This window comes from Delphinus delphis, chromosome 19 (assembly GCF_949987515.2).
Source record: "Delphinus delphis chromosome 19, mDelDel1.2, whole genome shotgun sequence".
Lineage (NCBI taxonomy): Eukaryota > Metazoa > Chordata > Mammalia > Artiodactyla > Delphinidae > Delphinus > Delphinus delphis.
The window spans coordinates 22,340,246-22,357,493 of record NC_082701.1 but is presented as its reverse complement, the minus strand read 5'-3'; the positions used below and the strand labels follow the sequence as shown (position 1 = coordinate 22,357,493).

At 56.4% G+C, this 17,248-nt stretch overlaps 1 protein-coding gene across 1 annotated transcript; it reads right to left on the bottom strand.

The window, feature by feature from the left end:
• Nucleotides 1–1,824: 1,824 nt before the first annotated feature.
• GPR179 (G protein-coupled receptor 179) lies at nucleotides 1,825–16,869 on the bottom strand. Its single transcript, XM_059997404.1, has 11 exons — nucleotides 16,076–16,869; nucleotides 14,629–14,737; nucleotides 12,942–13,029; nucleotides 12,267–12,502; nucleotides 11,409–11,477; nucleotides 10,913–11,022; nucleotides 10,386–10,624; nucleotides 10,077–10,215; nucleotides 9,325–9,430; nucleotides 8,369–8,515; nucleotides 1,825–6,918 (listed from the first exon to the last, which is right to left on the bottom strand). The coding sequence occupies exons 1-11, from the start codon at nucleotides 16,867–16,869 to the stop codon at nucleotides 1,825–1,827; spliced, it is 7,131 nt and encodes a 2,376-aa protein (XP_059853387.1).
• Nucleotides 16,870–17,248: the final 379 nt, after the last annotated feature.

Below are 17,248 nucleotides of genomic sequence, written 5' to 3'. Positions count from 1 at the left end.
AAAATCACCATAATGAATAAGCTAGAAACAACTGCAATAGTCAAGAAGAAGCATTCTTTATTTTTTTCCCCATGGTTTATTTCACAACTGTGGTTAGAGAGACAACTTTTCTGTTCCCAGCTAGTCCAGACCCAGTGGGATTGTTCTGAGGTGTAGAATTTGCATTGGCTCGCAAGCTGTGAGGCTAACTAGCTAGAGCCCAGAAAAACAACACACCTTAGTTACTGCTCTGGAGGCCTAGGGCAGGGGACCTAGGTAAGAGGGAAGGCCTAGATACGGAACAAGGGCCTCTGGTCTCTGAAAGTGGGTTACTCCATTCCTTCTTCTTTTTGGAAATGGAGCACTTTGCTCCTATTTCTGTGAAGCCCTGTAGCTGCCCAGAGTATTTACATGCAGACTGGTATTTTCCCCATTGGGTGTTTGGTCCCCTTCTTTTGTGTTTTTCCTCCTGGTGAATGGCATCAGTATCTGTCCAGTTAGAGGGTGGGCCCTTGTGCCATGTTTAGTCTGCCTATTTCCACCCCCACCTCACCCCTGCCGATCCTGGGACGTCTGTGACCAACGTTTTTCTCCTTCCTCATTCCCCTCTGGTAGTATCACTTAATTCCAGCACTCTGTTATCTAGGACCACTTAAGTAAGGGTAGCCTGAATTGACTTGAGAGAATTGAGCCGAGCTAAGAACGAGAGAGAGCTCCCTAAGAAAGGAGGCTTTGTATTCACACGATGCCCTTTCCCTGGCCCTCGGGCCTCTAACCTGCCTCATAGTACTACTCTTTCTGAGGGCAGTTAAAGTGCTGGCTGTAAACAGGACCTCCTTTCTTTCTCGGGCTTCTCGGGAAAGAGACTGATGTGGGCCTCCTGTTACTGAGCAAGTGATTTGGAGTGGTTCTTGCATTGGAACCAGAAATTCCCCCTGGCTCCAGTTGCATTTGACAACAGAGAGGGGTCCCTTTGATGACAGCACTGAAAGGCTAGGAGAATGAGGCAGTGGGGTGAACTCTGCAGATTGGCAAAAGATGGGGCAGGAAGGAGGGAAGGCCATCTGAAAACGCTTGTAAGAGTCATACTTCTTAAACTGGGCTTAAACTGCAGCAATTGCCTTTCCCTTTATGCTCTCTGTCTCTGATGTTGCTTTAGATGCCAGATGTTGACGTAAGTGTGCTTGATTCTCTGTACTTCAGCAGTCAAGCAGGGCAGGTACGAGAGAATAAAGCAGAACCTGGAGATCCAAAGTCAAAATGACAGGATCTTTGAGGCATTTCAGGCACCTCTTTTGAGCCATTTAAGTTTTCCCCCTGATTTATCTTTGAACTTGAATAAGTGGCTTCTAAGCTTCCTATGGTGACCTTCCTCAGCCCCTATGTTGCCAATGCCTTGCGTGGTTTAGTTTCTTCCCAAAAAATGTCCTTTGTAGACTTCACAGAAGAATGGGTCTCCTTTTGAGAAAATGTGGGCTGGGCACAGCTGACTTGCCTTTATTGCTAACATTGGCTTTACAAGTGAGTGTCCTGTCACAGACAGCTTGTGTTGAGTATTCTAGCTGGATGGGAGGATTCATTAGAAGTGGAAGGTCCGGCCCTTGTTCTCTGGAGCAGGAAGAAGAGTTGGAAGTAAAGAGGGGATGGGATTAACTTTTGCGGTCCGAGCAAAACCCTTTTTGTACAATTTGTCTTGGAATGAGTTGACTTCTGTCCACCTTGGAGAGAGAAAGTGGCCAAGTGTGTTTGATTCCATTTTTTGGAAACACCTAGGACTTGGAAAGGACTTTGGCTTCGAAAAGATAGCCACCCAATGTTTCACCTCACCTGATGGAGTTGTTACTCCTAGTCCCAAGGATAGACAGCTGGAGGGGTGAGTTCTTCGTGTTGAGCTTCAGAAGCTACTTCTCCTTGGTCTTCGGTTAAGGAGGAAGACTCCTGAGCCTTAGCTTCCTGGAGAGTTGGCTCTGGGACTGAGCTGGTCCTCGGCCCACGTTCTGAAGGTACTTGGAGTTCTCTGACACCTTCCGGAGTAAAAGTACTGGCTGGCTTGCTCACTTTGGGGCAGGGGCTTTTGCCTTCTGGAAGGAAGCCACCCAGAGGTCTGTGGACTAAAAGGCATGGTGGGTTCTCAGGGGCTGTGGGGCAGAGTTTTTCTGTCTGAGTTTCTGTTAAAGCCAGGAGGCCAGATTCGTCAGATGGGGCTCCAGTTACCTCCCAAAGACATATATCGATGCCTGCCATGGTCCCCTTTATTTTATTTCCTTCTGGATCTGTGACTTCCCATTGACACAGCTCTGCCATCCTGCTCCCCATACTGCTTGCTCTGTGGGGACCGACTTTGGGTTCGTCCGTGTCTGGAGCATCTGGCTCGGGGGAGAGCCCTTCTGACCTTGTGCCTTCCCAAGGACAGACCGTCTCTCGCTCTCTGTTGACTTTTACTTCTTCTGAAAAGTGTTCTTCAGTCCCTCCAGATCCTGCCTTTTGCAGGAACATCTCTCCTTGCCCTTGAGATTCTCTGTCCAACTCTTGTTCCAGTCCCCCTTTCTCTGCTGCTCCTTGACTCACCTCCCAAGGGCAGATTTCTGTTTTCTTTTCAGAGGGAGACTCTTCTGCTTCCCATGGACACACTTCTGCTACTCTGGCCCCCATGCTGCCTGCTGCCTCGGAACTTTCTTTGCTTCTGTCAGAAGCTTGTGGGGCTGGTTGTGGAGACAGACCCCCACAATCTTGACTCTCCTGGGGACACACAGCCTCCTGTTTCCCATCTGCACTCTCTGAGTTTGCCTGAACGGCCACAACTTTGTGCTCTGGTTTTTCTGGGGCTTTCTCCTCCTCTTGAGGCTCCCCTTCTCCATCCTGTCTTGACACCCCTTCCTCAGGGATTCTTTCAGTCACCTCACAGGGACAGGTCTCAGCTTTGGCGCCGCTGTCAGGTTTGGGAGCATCCATGGCAGGAGCATCCCACGGGCAGAGCTCAGCAAGCCTGCCCCCAACGCCGAGCAGTGTCTGAGCACCGGCTTTCGGTTGGTCAGGGCCGTGACTGTCTGGGTGGGAGAAAGAGCCCACCGGGGCCACACTCTCCTGTAGACAGATAGGTCGTAGCTCATTGCTTGCTTTCTCCCCGTGTTCAGCAGTGACTTCTGCTTGTTCTGGGAAGGAGCCCATCTTTGGGTCTTGTGTCAGGTCCCCTTTCTGTGCTGCTTCATCACTCACTTCCAAGGAGTGCCCCTCTGCCACTCTGCTACTCCCGCTGCTGGACGAGTCTGAGACCTCGGCCTGAGCAGAGGGTGTCCTCAAGTCCTTCTCCCAAGGACACATAGCTTCCTGTTCTTGACTCAGTTTTGTCTCCCATTTTGATATGTCTTCTCCCAGGGAGGTGAGTCTCCCCTCTTCTAGAGTTTTCTCCCTCTGCCCCATGGAATCAGTCCCCATCTCTTGTTCCGATTCCTTCCCGGGGGCTCCTTCATCCACCTCCCAGGGACAGATCTTGGCTTTTTCACTGGTAGGCGCTCCCTCTGCTTCCCAGGGACACACCTCAGCTGGCCTGCACCCCACACGGTCCAATACCTGGAGCCCAGCTTTTGGTCTGTCGGTGCCCAGAGTGTCTGAATGCCGAGAGGATCCCCCCGGATCCAAGCTCTCCCAGGGGCAGGCCACCTCCCGCTCCCAGGCCTGCCTCTCTGGCTTCTTTGGAGCAGTAACAGCTATCTCTTCAGGTCCAGAATCTGCAGAAGCCCTTCCTGTATCATTTGGAAATTGCCTAATGGCCTCAGTTCCCAAAGCCCTTTTCTCCCCTGCTCCAGCACTCACCTCCCAGGGACAGATCTCTGCCTTCTCAGCAGGCAGGATTTCCTCCGCGTCCCAGGGACAGATCTCAGCAGTTTTGCTTCCCGTACTGCCTGACATCTGGAAAGTGGCTTTGGGTCTATCTGTGTCTCGAGGACCAGGTTGCGGGGAGAAGCTTCCAGGGTCCACCCTCTCCCAGGGACAGACTGCTTCCGGCTTTTGCATCTGTCCCTCAGGCTTTTCCCAAGTTGTGCTATCTTTGATTCCTGATGTTCCAGGCATCTTCTCCTTGTCCTTTTGAGATTCTCCTTTTGGTGCCTGTCCCGACATCCAGTCCTCTGTCGTTCTTTCATTCACCTCCCAGGGACAGATTTCTGCCTTGGCAGGTGTTGCTTCCTTTGCCTCTGACCTGAGATCTTCCCGTGGACATACCTGCGCTGCTCTGCTTCCTCCCTTGCTGAGGAGTTGGCCACCAGCTTTGGATGAGGAGTTTTCTAGATGTGGGCTGGAGTGCCCAGGGGTTGTGCTCTCCCAGGGACACACGGACTCCTGCTGTTGACTGCATTTCTGCACTGCTTTCCCAGTTTGTTCCCACGTCTCTCCAAAGCTCCCTTTTCTGGAAGTTTTTCCCTTTTCCTGGAGAGGTTCTCCACCTGTCCTCTGACTCATCATTTCCTTCCCTACTACCTCATCACCCAGCTCCCAGGGACAAATCTCTGCTTTCCCGATAGCAGGAGCATCTCCTGCCTCCCATGGACACGCCTCAGTGACGCTACTGCCCAGACTCCCCGAGCACCCGGAGGTTCCCGGGGCCTGAGTAGAGACTGCTGAGGGGCCCCGGAAATCTGTCCTTTCCCACTGACAAAGAGATTCCAACCCTTCACCCAGTTTCTGTTCTTCCAAGAAGACTGCTTTCTTGGGAGTTTTCTGCTTTGCCTGGGGGAGCTTCTTTACTCCCTCCTGGGACGGTTTCTCATTCTCTCCTCCTTCACTTGCCTCCCAGGGACAGAGCCCTGCCTTGGTGATGTCAGATGTACAAGCTCCTGGGCCAGCGGCTTCCCACGGTCGTGTCTCTACCTGTCTAGGCTCCACACTGCCCACTGTGTCAGACCTGCCCTTGGTTCTGTCAGAGTCCTGAGGTGCTGACCGAGGGGACAGACCCCCAGGATCGGCACTCTCCCAGGGACACACTGCCTCCTGTCCCCTGACCAGTCTCTCTGGCTTTTTCTGAGCAATGGCAACCACATCTTTGGGTTTTGATTTTTCTGAGGCTTTCCCCCTCTCATCTTGGGAAGCATCTAGATCTTGCCTCAGTGCCACCTCCTCAGGGACTCCACTCACCTCCCAGGGGCAGATTTCGGCCTTGTTGCTACTGTCAGGCTGACACGTTTCTGACTCGGTGACTTCCCAGGGGCATACATCTATCACCCTCTGGTCAGCACTGCCCAGGGGCTGGAGGCCAGCTTTGGGCAGTTCCCGCCACCCCCCAGGGGCTTCTTTTGCTTGCTTAACATTTTTGTCCCTAACGGTGCCCTGCCTGACTTGCCTCAGTGTGGCAGGCCCTGTTTTACCTGCTTTTGCAACCTTCCCCTCCCCTAGACCCTGGGATGGCCTCCTGCCTCTGTCTGCTTGTTCCCTGCTGCCCTCCTGGTGACAGACTTGGAGCATCCTGCTTTTGTGAGCGTTCTGTTGGTTCTGGAGGGACTCCTCGTCATCACAGGGGGCAAGCGCGGCCTGCTTACTCACCGCCTTGGGGCGGCCTGACCTGGGAGATCTGGGACATGCCCCCACACCCTCTCCCAAAGCTCGGCCCTTCTCTTCCTTCTCAGGACATCCTTCCCCGCTCTCCCTCTCTCTGCATGTGCTCCGAGAACGGGTCAGAGCTTTGATAGCCAGTCGCAGGCTGCGCGTGGAACCCTGCTGAACAGGGGTCTTGAGGCTGTGGGATTTAGATTTAGAGAAGACCTTGGGCCTGTCCTCATCCTCATCAGCTTCCCCCTGGAGACACCTGTCCTCCGTGTCCATCCCATTCTCCCCAGCCCCCCTCTTGTCTACTGCTATAGAGAGGGCCCTCCAGAGCCTGGCCCGACCTGGGGCGGGAGAGTGGTGGCCTCGCTCTGGCCCCGGGGGGCCTTCCTGAGCCACATTTTCTTTCTTTGATGGCAGTTCTGCATTCTCCCAGGGGCAGATGTAGGTGAGCAGGCTGGGGCTTTGTGGGGGTACTGGGATGGGTGCCAGGGCAGGGACGGGAGCTGGCAGCAGAGCCAGAGATAAGGTGGAGATGGGAGACAGCATCCCTGGCTCCCCCAGGCCCACCCCGGACGCGGCCATGATGGGTGTGGAGATCTGGTGCTGGACGGGCGGGTGGGGCAGCCTTCTCGCGGCCTCCTCGCGCAGCTTTCTGGAGGCGTGGGAGCTGTCCACGCTGCTCCTCTTGGCCGGGGAAGGTGGGGCCGACAGGGTAGTCGCTCGGGCTCGCTCCAGCCTCCAGGCCGAGGGCCTCCGCGCCGGGCTGGCCAGGGCGGCCTCTGCCTTCCTTCTCTCCTCGCGCTCCCTCGCCCGCTGGTAGGTCTCCTCCAGGTAGGCCTGGCTGGCCTCGAGCAGGGCCTTTTCCCTGGAGTCAGCCACGACGCTCAGCGACTTGTGCAGCGAGGCGGGCCGGGCACAGGGCAGCCGCTCTCCCACCGTCAGATTGTGGGCGCTGGCCGACCTGAAGCTCAGCGCGGGCGGCCCTGCCGTCGACTCGCGGCTCTCGGATTGCGGGCCTTTCCTGGCCAGCTTCCTCCTCAGCAGCGAGTCGAGCAGAGGCGGGTACTGCTCCCCGCGGGGAGCGCGGTCCTGCTCGCAGGTGCTACTGGACTTGCGCAGACCCGGCGGCGCGGCGGGCTCCCGGAGGCTGGCGCTCGGCAGCCTGGCGCTGAGCAGCCGGCGGCGGGAGGAGCCCCCGGACAGGCTGCCGCGGGCCGGGGAGCCCGAGTCCCGGGAGTGCTGGCGGGTCAGGGCCTCGGGGAACTCGGCCAGGTACTTCATGAAGGAGCGGCCCAGGGCCTGGCGCCAGCTGCCTTGCTTTTTGCGCAGGTGCGGGTTGTTAGCGGCCATTTCCTTGGTCTTGTGGACCTCGAGCTGGGCGTAGAGCTTCTTCAGCTCGTCCTGGGGGCGGGGGTGCAGAGCTGGCGGTGAGGGCCAAGCTCTCCATCCCCTGGCGGCGCTGCTCTGCCCCTCAGCCCTTGCTCAGACCATTTTCTCTGGGGGATCTCTCTCCCACCAAGCTGTGTCTCTTCCCAGCTTTTAAAACTCAGGATTCACCTCTCCGTCCTGCAGGGCCAACAACCTAGTTCCCGAGCCCGACCCGCTTAGCTCCGAGGCCTCAGCGCACCACTGACTTCTCTGGGCACTGTGGTCTGGTGGGAAGTCTCCAGCTTGGGAGACGGGAAACCTGGGTTTGAGGCTGCTGACCCATCATGTGCCTTCAGGCTATTTTCTTGCCCTCTCTGAGCCTCTGCTTCAATAAAGTAAGGAAGACTGGCTGCCTAGTGTTCACTTCCTTAAGAGGATTATATGAGATTGGTGGTGGGACCAGTGGGCGTGAAAACTGCCATATTCAGGTGTAAGTGACGGGATGGGGCTTTGAAAGTCTTTTGTACTTCGGATCTCTCCCCGCAGCCAGCGTAGGGGAGGTACATGGGCTGCTGCGCCCCATACTGGAGGGTCAAGGATGGTGTCTCTGTGGCAGTGTGCCTCCACTCTTTGGCCTGCCTGCTGGATTGGGGTCTCAGTTCAGCCTATCCCCAGGGGGCAGGCGGCAGGGCAGGCAGAGCTCAGAGGATGAGGAGGATACGGGGGAAAGAGAGGCAAAGGCAGTTGAGGCAAGGAAGGAATTGGGGGATGTAAACAAGTAAGGTGTGGAGGGGGCCCCAGGGGAGGTGGAGGGATGGACACAATGGCTTCCTGGGACTGTTCCCACATGCAGGTTCTATAAGACAAAGGGCTTTACTGCCAGGTCTCTTTATTTCCTACTCTCTGAGCCTCTCATTAGGGTTTCTGTGACTATAATGATATTCTTAAGCAGAAAAATAAGGTAAGGATGCTCTCCTGATGTAAGACTCAGGAAGAACTTCCTTTCTCTAACACTGCTGGGGCCAGGGAAAGGGGATCCTGGTGTGGAAATGCCTGGTAGCCACTCACTGCCTGAATTACCCAGCCCCAATGGCCCTAGGGTCACTAACTACCTGGTATGTTGGGGACTGAGGGGCTTCTTAGGCTGCCCCTCATGGTGGCCCTGCTGAGTGGGAGTGGAGGACACAGGGAATTTGAGCTCCACTCATGGTCCTGCCTCTACCATGCCAAGTGGGCCTCAGGAATCTGGGTTCTGGGGTTTTGCAGGGTGGGGGCGGTCTATCCACTGTGTGGCCTCCTTTGAGTAGAGTCAGGGGAAGCAGCTTAGGGCAGTGGTGGAGAAGAGAGGGAGCCGGGTCTTAGAGGAAAAGCTATGGGGAGGAGAGGGGACCTGCAGTGGCACACAGCCCGGGTGGCAGGGCAGCTGTGCCCCCTGCCCAGTCCCAAAGTAGCATCAAGAGGAGGTGGGGAGGGCAGCACCTACCCGAATGTCTCCAGGGTCCAGGCTGTGCTCGCTCCAGGCTGAGGCGATGCTGCTGTTCAGGTAGGAGCCTGAGCGCTGCAGGTCCAGCTCGTCCTCGTACACCTCATCCAAGATCTCCTCTCGGGGAGGAGCCCCTGGCTTCCGGAACTGGCCATGGTGGTGGGCATGATCAGGAAAAAGACTCACCTTGGCTCCCTGCCGCGTGGCATATGTATTTACTCCATAAATCTTCACCCCCTCTCTGATTCTGGGGGTCCAAGGAGTATTGTTCCCTCTCCTTCCTGATTTTCTCTAGCTCAGAGACCAGGGGTCTCAATGCCCTGCCCCCACAATTCCTAGCCATGTCCTTCGGCTACCCCCCCCCCCCCCACCTATCTTTCTGTAACTGCTTCTGAGTTGATTTTCAGAGTCTCCCAACCTTCCAGTTGTATTACAAGGACTCCCTTCAGCTCTAGCTCTTTTTTTTTAAACTCCAAGTGTTTTTTATTATTATTTTTTAATTATTGATTTATTTATTGGCTGTGTTGGGTCTTCATTGCTGCGTGTGGGCTTTCTCTAGTTGCGGAGAGCGGGTGCTACTCTCCGTTGCGGTGCATGGGTTTCTCAGAGCGCAGTCTCAGTAGTTGTGGCACACGGGCTTAGTTGCTCCGCGGCATGTGGGATCCTCCGGGACCAGGGCTCAAACCCGTGTCCCCTGCATTGGCAGGCGGGTTCTTAACCACTGTGCCACCAGGGAAGTCCCAGCTCTAGCTGTTATTTCCCTTGCCCAGAGATTGGAGACGGAGATTCCTTCTGTGACTCCTAAGTGGGCTCCTTGCTTAGGGCCCACATCCCTCAGGGCCCAGGGTGTCATTCTCACCCTGGCCTGGAGAGGGTGCTATGGGCATAGCAGCTCCACAGTGCCCCTGGCAAAGGGGCTGCGTCTCCCTCACATTGAGACCAGGGGAAGACCTCACCTTAGGGATGAAGATCAGAGCCAGTGTGGCGGTGACTGTGCTGTGGGTGTGAAAGAAGAAGAGGAGGAGCGTCCAGTCTGGGTGCAGGGAGGGAACCAGTACAAACCTGAGGGTGAGGTGGGAAGGAGATGGTTAGCTACAGGTGGGAGTGGCCTCTTTCCTCTCACCTGTTTCAGTGGCTGTCCTCCCCAGCCCCCACCCTGATCTCCTGGAGGTGCTCCGTGCAGTGAGGAGGGCACTCTTCCTTCTTCCTGCCCTCCCACCTCAGGGCTCACGTTAATCTCCACCTCTGAGACGCCCTCCCAGACTACTCCAGCTTGCCTTCTCCGGCTGCTTATAGCACTTAACTCTGTTATGGACCACCCTGTGGGTTGATTCTACCTTCACCACAGGGCCAGATCCTTGTGGACACTCATAGCAGGCCCGCTGCAAGGACGGTTGGGGTGTGAGGGGGAAGAAGGCAGTGAGAATGGAGCCTGTATGTGGAGGAGAGTCGGGGGGGGAGGCGTGTGGAATGGGAGAGGAGTTAGGAGTGGAGCACGCTTCCTCTTCTCGGGTGTTGGGTGAGACATGGGTTACAGGAAGGGTATCTGTGGGGTAGGGAGAGAGCTACAGGTGGGGGCCCTCCTCCTCCTTGCTGAGGCGTCGTAGGTGTTGCAAGGAGGGCTGTGGGACGGGGGTACCCTCCCCTGGAAGAGGTGAGGAGTGTTCTTAGGGTGGGAGCCGTGGTGGGTAGGAGGGCCCGCCCTCACCTGGCTGCGTGGAAGGCAGCAGAAAGCAGCAGCTCGTTGTGCAGTGCGATGCCCATGTACCGCGGCTCATGCAAGGCTGAGGGAACAGCCCGGGTGGCGTAGCAGAGGAAGCTGCCCCAGCACAGGAGCAGCATCTCAGCTGCGGGGAAATAAGGAGAGCCGGGTACCACCTCAGCAGCCATGCACCCCTTTCTCTGTAGGCCGTGCTGGGGGGACCCTGGTCCAGGGGTCCAGGTACAAGGCAGGAGGACCCCTGGAGGTACAGGGAGGGGGACCAGAGTGAGGCTGGGCTCAGTGGAAGCAGCTCACCCACAACCATGATGTAGTCCCAGCGGTCGTGGTGGCAGAGGTAGAAGTGGCGGCCTGTGTGGGTGTGGCCTCGCGCCACCAGGGACGCGTGCTGACTGCCTTGCTCCAGGATCCCCGCTGTCCATACAGCCAGGAAGCCCAGCACCAGCAGCAGCAGCAGCCCGAGACGCTGCAGCAGCCGCCCACTGCTCAGGTGGGGGCCCCGCTGGGCCGTTCGAGACAGAAACAGCTGGAGCACTCTACAAGGGTCAGAGTGTGGCTGGTGGATGCAGGGAGGGGAGATGCCCCTGGCCATTGCTTCCCTCCCCGCCGCACATCCCTGTCCTCCCATCCCTTCCATGGTTCACCGCCTCCTCTTACCCCCCAAAAAGTTACATGGAGGGGAGGGCCATAGTGATGGGAGCAGGCCTTGGGGGCACAGAGGAGTAGAGCTGGTAGGGGTCTGGCTGTGAAGAACTTCATTCCATAAATGAGCTGGGGTAGCCTGGAGTGAGCAGCGTGAGAGCAAGCTCTGCCCCAGACCCTACCTATAAAGCTTGAGTATAATAGTGCCGTAGACACTGGCAAAACCCAGCAGCCGGACCCAGCGGAGGGCGATGCAGCGGAATACACTGGGCTTGAAGTACAGGATGAAGACCTGGTGGGGAAGGGGCAAAAACAGTTGCTCTCCACTGCACTTCCACTGGGTGCCAGGCCTATGCTAAACACATTGCTGATCCTCCTAACCGCCTTTTCCTAGAGGCATCATCACCTCCATTCTGCAAAGGAGTAGCTTTGTTATCAGAGAGGTTAGGTAACTTGTCCTAAGTCACACAGCAGGTCATAGAGCTCCTTTTAAGCCTGGCTGTTTGGTTCCAGAGCTCACTAGACCAGCCTGTCATTTGTGGGTATGAGTTGGAGGATTTTGAGGTCTCTGAATCCCCCCAACAGGGCAGAGAGGAAGGATTCTGGGGCTTGGAGGGTACCAGGTTGGGACTATGGGGGATCCTGGGAGGTGCGGTCAGCCTCTGGCCACAGACTCACAGGGAAGTAGAGCAGCAGGGATCCAAAAAGGATGGTTTCCAGCAGTACCACTCCAGATGCCCGGATCCTCTGTGAACCCAGGAAAGAGAGAGGTATGTAAGCAGGGCAGCAAGAGGACAGAGCCTGGAGGATGGTACAGGAGGGTCTCAGGCCTGTTTGAGGGGTCACCCCATGGCCCTGAAGCTAAAGCTTCACCCTGTAACATTAGCTCTGCCCTCTCCATCCACAGCCACTCTCACCACAGGCTCTTAGCTCCACTGGCACTAAGCCTGGCTAAGGCAAAGGTTTCATATAGCTCCTGCCGCCGCAGGCCCATGCCCCTCCCAGTCCCAGCCTGGGCCTTGCTGCAGACCTGGGCTAGAATCAGAGGTTGCTGGAGGTAGAAGGGATCTCAGGCTTTCCTCCAAGCTTTGGGTCAGACTGCCTCCTTGTCTGGAAACTCGCTTCTCTGTCAATTGACCGTCAACTTTGGCTCAAATGTCATGTTCTCCAGAAAGTCTTCCCACGCCATCTCGGGCAGGGTGACTGGGTCCCCTCTCTGAGCTGCCACAGCAACTGACACCTCTATCCTGGCCCCTGTTTTGCTGTGCTGTCATTTTATTTACATGTCTGAGGGGGCAGATCACTTCCCCTAGTGCCTACACAGTGTTTTGGATCGAGCCCAATGCCTTCATTGAGCAGGTGAGGAAACAGGTCTAAGATGGTGAGGTCACTCGCCTCATGTCACATAGTGAGTTACATTAAGAATCAGGGCCAGAACCCATTTCTCTCAAGTTCTGGTCTTAGGTAGTCTGTGGTCTCCGGTTGATGCTAGAGACTCAGGACGTGTGTAGAAGAGAGATGTGGGGCCTTCCTTGCCTTGGTCTGGCGGCAGCGATAGGAGACCAGCATGCTCAGGAAGACGGCCAGCATGCAGCACGTCTGAGAGGCCAGCACCACTGCCCGCAGCGTGGGGGCTTCCTCCACCAGGCACGGCGTGGCATCCAGGCAGCTGGAGCAGCCCTCAGCACATGGTTGGCACCGCAGCAGCCTCCCGGAGCTGCCTTGCGGGGACCCGAATTGCCCGGTAGGCTGGGCAGCACCCTCCTCAGAGCCTATAAAGAACAGGATGTGTGCAGGGAGAGGGGCATGGCTGGGACAACCTGAGACCCCAGCCTTCTCTCCCAATGGTCCCCACAGCTCTCTCCCTGCCCTCTTATGGTCTGTGGCCCTTGGGGTAGCGTCAGGATGGGTAGGAATGAAGAAGTGGGTACTTTCAGGGGAAGGCAGGGTTACAGGAAGAGGCGATGCCAGGCTAGGACTCACTGCGAGGTCAGCTTGCATCGGACTGCCATGTTATAAGCTCATTCTCGGAAGGAACAGACACCCCCAAATTGGACCCTGCTTGCCTCTCCTGCTTCTCTCGACGTTCTTCCCTTGCTCCATGAGTTTTCTCCCAGTGTCTCACCCCAACCTGCCTTTCTTCCCCAGATGCCCCCCTCCAATCAGCCCAGCCTGTAAAACACCTTCCTGGCATTCCGCATAGTTACATACCCCCGGAGCTGCTTGTCCCATAGAAGCCGGGTCGGCAGCGGCAGAGGTAGTGGCCAAGGACAAAGCCCTGACTCTCCAGGGGGACACACTGTGGGGATGACAAACACACTCGGTATTTATATGAGGCTTTCCCTCCTGGGAAGAGAAGGAGGGCGCATTTACCTTCCTATCCACGGCCCCTGGGTCTACACCGGGGAGCCCCACCAGAAAGCCACCCCAGCCCTTAGGAAGCCTTCCATCCCTGGAAACCCTACTCTGCCCCCACCATTGCCTCTCTTCTCAAAGAGACCTCCAGGCAAAGAGTATGCAGACGGATCACCCTTTTATTCAGACTGGCCCTGACAGGAGCTTCACAGGTCCCGTTTCCCAGTGCCCAGCTGATGCTAGAGCAAGGTGCTGGGGAGGTGGGAGCAGGGAGACATCTGAGCTCAACCACACCTGTGTGCCTACATCCTGCTTCAAGGGTCCCCATCAGCCTCCCTCTTTGGCACACAGGTGGGTTGAAAAGGCCCCCATGGAGGAGCAGCTTCCTCCATCAGGGCCATCTGGCTTTGGCGCAGGACTGCTCTGCCCAGCCCTAATGCCAGGCTAATGCCAGGCTGGTGGGATGCCAAGGCCAGCTCTTTATTCCACCTCCACCCATTGATGTTTGCCCAGCAGGGGACAGAGCAGACCTCAGAGCCAGGCAGGGAAGATGAGCCCTTGGATGAGGTCAGACCTACTGTAGGGAGTGGCTGGGAACAGACCGCAGTGGGGCAAAGGAAGGAAGATTACATATCCAGCCCCTAGAAGGTGCTTCTGAAATCGTGGCCCAGCTTCCCCTCTTACTCAGACCACTGGAAAACGTTCTGTTCCTGCCATAGACAAATACATACCCAGAGACACGAATGTGGCTGTGTTGAAAAGTGCACTGGACAATGGGAGCCCTTATCCATCCCTGGACTGATAGCTCCAAACACATGAGCCCTGAAGAGCAACAGATGCCCAAACCCACCATACCTCCCAGCAGGCTGCAGGGCTCCCCTTGGCTTTGGTTCAGCTCAGGAACAAGCATGCAGTCAGTGTAACTGTGGAGCGGATTAGTTCACTGACCTGCCAGTTTCCCAGTACTGGGCTTGCAGGGTTATCAACCATTGCTTTCCATTATCCAGATTCTCCTGCATCCACGGCTTTGATTTTGCCAGCATCTCACCTGGGTTCCATCACCTTTACCAGTCCCAGAGCTCTTCAAGTTCCTTCTCTGGTTAGTCTCCTCCTACACCCCAACCAGCAATTCTACTTATTTCAACAAACACCCAACAGAGCATCCTTTGTGGGTCAGAAGGAGCCCAGAGCTCTGTTGACATGGAGAATGTGATTCAGGAGAAGGAAAGGGGACAATTAATAGAGGCTCAGGAGGCGGTCCTGGGAAGGGATCCTGGAGCACCTAGTACCAGAAGGGAGAGCAGACAGGGAAGCACACTGAGAATGCAAAGGAATGAAGGTGGCTGTCTCGGGTGGGGGATGGGGCTAGGCTGTATGTGTCCTCACTCTTAAAAAGCCTGGTATCTCATCTCTATCTATCTTATCAGTAGGGACTTCCTTGAAGCCGGAGAGGGTGGTGTGCCTTTGTCAGCTGCTCCTGATGGCAGTGATGGGAAAGGGGAGGGAGGCAGGACACCAGAACCCCCACCCTCTGTATCCTTACCTGGGTGCTGTTGAGATCACACAGGTGTGTGTTAGAGTACCAGCCTGGGCCGCTGGCACACTGATTGATGTCCACACTCTGAAGATCTACGTCCATCTGCACCTGCCCCCTAAGGCAGTGAATTGGCAGTTAGGGGTACAGTGAAGGATGCCAAGGTGGACGTGTGTCCTTGGACCTCAGACTATGAGGCAATGCAAGCTCTACAAACTTTAGCAGTGTGCCAGGAGAGAGGGCACACACGCACGCCATTTCTCCAGTGATATTAACCCTCGCTGTCTCTGCAGCAACAATCCTCCTCCCCCTAGGTTTTTCCCTGCCCCCACCCCCCCCATCCCTCAGGTTTTCAACATCCTAGCATTTCTTGATTTCTATCAATGGGAAAGGGAGGTGGTGAGACATACAGGAGCTGCGGCTCTGATGATCTTTCTGAAAGGGATATTCACACTTCCCCACTGCATGTATATACACACTCACACACACACACACACACACACACACACACACACACACACACACACACACGTGCGCGCGCGCAAAGTGCAGCTATTAACCACCCCCTCACTCTGCCCAAACCAGGTCTGAACTGATCACAGCAAAGGAGATATGGAATAGAGGGGCCCAGAGTCAGAGCTGCCTGGCCCAAGGGCTCTCAACCCCTGCTCTGGGCTGAATGGGGAGAGAGCTGGCAAGGAGCCAGGCTGCCTGTGGCCAGGAGAGGAACTCTGCCGGGGACAATGAATGGGGACACAGAGCTGGGAAAACAACGTTGATTGTTGAATGCCTTGCGGTACACTATCCATCTGCTCCCTCCTTCCCATCATGGCTCCCAATCACCTCTTTACTCCAGCTGAGGGAGGCAGTCAGTTATTTGAGGAGCATCATAGGCTATCGGGGTCAGGACTTGATATAAGAATACAGCCATTGGGAGTGACCCTGGGGATCTGGCCAGCTCCTGGGCAGAAGAGGCCATGGTGCCAAGCCTCCCCGCAAGTGTTCCCCTTCCTTTGCAGAAGCCGCCTTCTACAGCCGTATATTGCTAGGGAGCCTCGAATTTCATTCCCGAAGCGCCCATCTGACTCCTCTGAGAAGCCAGCGCATGGATCGCCACTGTCTCCCGCACCAAGCCCTCTCCTGCCCTGTACCCACTACTCAGACCTGGAGGCCAGGACCTATGCCCAGCTATGCCCACACATCTGTACACACACACGTGTATGCCTACTTGTAAATGGAGTGATGTATATGTAGTACATACGCACACCTGTATACGTTAACACACAGTTACAGATTCCCAGGGTCAACTGCAGATATACACAGCTGAATGCAAGTACACACATCTGTGTCCCCCACACATGTGCATACCAAATGGCCTATGCACAGCTGGCTGGACTTGGGCCCCCCCACCCCACAAATCCACAACAGCGTCAAACCCTGCACAAAAACCACTTACCTGATCTCCGGGCTGAGGTCTGGCTTGAGTCCATAGAAGGCCGCTGAGAGTGTGATAAGCCAGCCCGGACGGAGCCGGCCCTCCTGGCATTCCAGGAAGGGAGGAGACAGCCTCACGTGCTGCAAGTCCCCCACATATCCATCCCCCTGTGGCCACTTGGGGCTGCCAAGGCTCCCTAGGTCGTTGGTCAGCACCCGCTTCTGCAGGTCAGGGGTGTCTAGGGCCCCGGTTGGGCTCTCCTTCTGCACCCTGCTCCCGGACAAGTCCTGAAGGATGGTCTCCTCCCCCATCCGGGTGGCCTGCAGGGCCAGCTGCAGGTGGCTGGCCCCCAGTGGAGGGTTAAAGGTCAGCAAAGCCCGGTATGCCCTTGGGTCCCCCTCGGCCACACTGCGGACCAGTGCCTGGTACCACTCCACATCCTCCTCCACGCTGGACTCCCGGATGTCGTTGGCTTGTAGCAGCATGTTGAGGAAATTGGCAGCCTGCGTAATGGTGCCCGCTGCCCTCCATAGGATTGGGGGGAGCCCTGGTCTGGCTCCTGCCCCATGGGCTTCATAGCGCTCACTGCAATTAGCCCCCGATAGCTGTTGGGCATCTCCAGAGTAGAGAAAAGCTAGGGCTGCCTCAGCCCCCTCCGGGGGCACCCACATGGGTACAGATCCTGGCTTGACTTGGGAGGACAGCGCGGGAAGAGAGCGGAGGAGCCTTGGACCCCCCAGAGCCCAGCCACAGAGGAAAGAGCAGCTCAGCAGCCCCCACACAGGAGGAGGCATGACCACTGCCCTGGTGCCCATCCTTGGGGCAGCTCTCAGGGACCCTGGGGTCCAGGCTGCCCGGGGTATTGGAGGTTCGGGAGATCCCAGGCAGAGGCTGGCCGCAGTCTGGGGCTGCCTGCTTGCACGCCTCCGATCCTTGCTTTCTCTCTTCCCCTCTTCCTCTCTCTCATGCTCAGGCTGTCTTACTTGTTTTTCTCTTCTCTTTAACGTCATCAGCTGGCTTCTGGACGTAGGCATGAGGGCTCTGTTCCCCGCTCTCTCAGTGTGGCCCCCCATCGCAAACCCTTTTAATCCTGGCACACCACTCTTCCCTCCCCCTCTTATCCAATATCTAGGCTCCCTCCCCTCACTCCCCACCCTACATCTGCTCCAGGGAGAGATAGAAGGGACCAGCCGT

Coding starts and splice junctions, on each gene's coding strand:
- GPR179 (XM_059997404.1), bottom strand. CDS start 16,869: ATGGGCACCAGGGCAGTGGTCATGCCTCCTCCTGTGTGGGGGCTGCTG. Junction 11,478..12,266: donor ATCGCTGCCGCCAGACCAAG/GCAAGGAAGGCC, acceptor CTGGGTTCACAG/AGGATCCGGGCATCTGGAGT. Junction 8,516..9,324: donor CTCTGATCTTCATCCCTAAG/GTGAGGTCTTCC, acceptor CACCATGGCCAG/TTCCGGAAGCCAGGGGCTCC.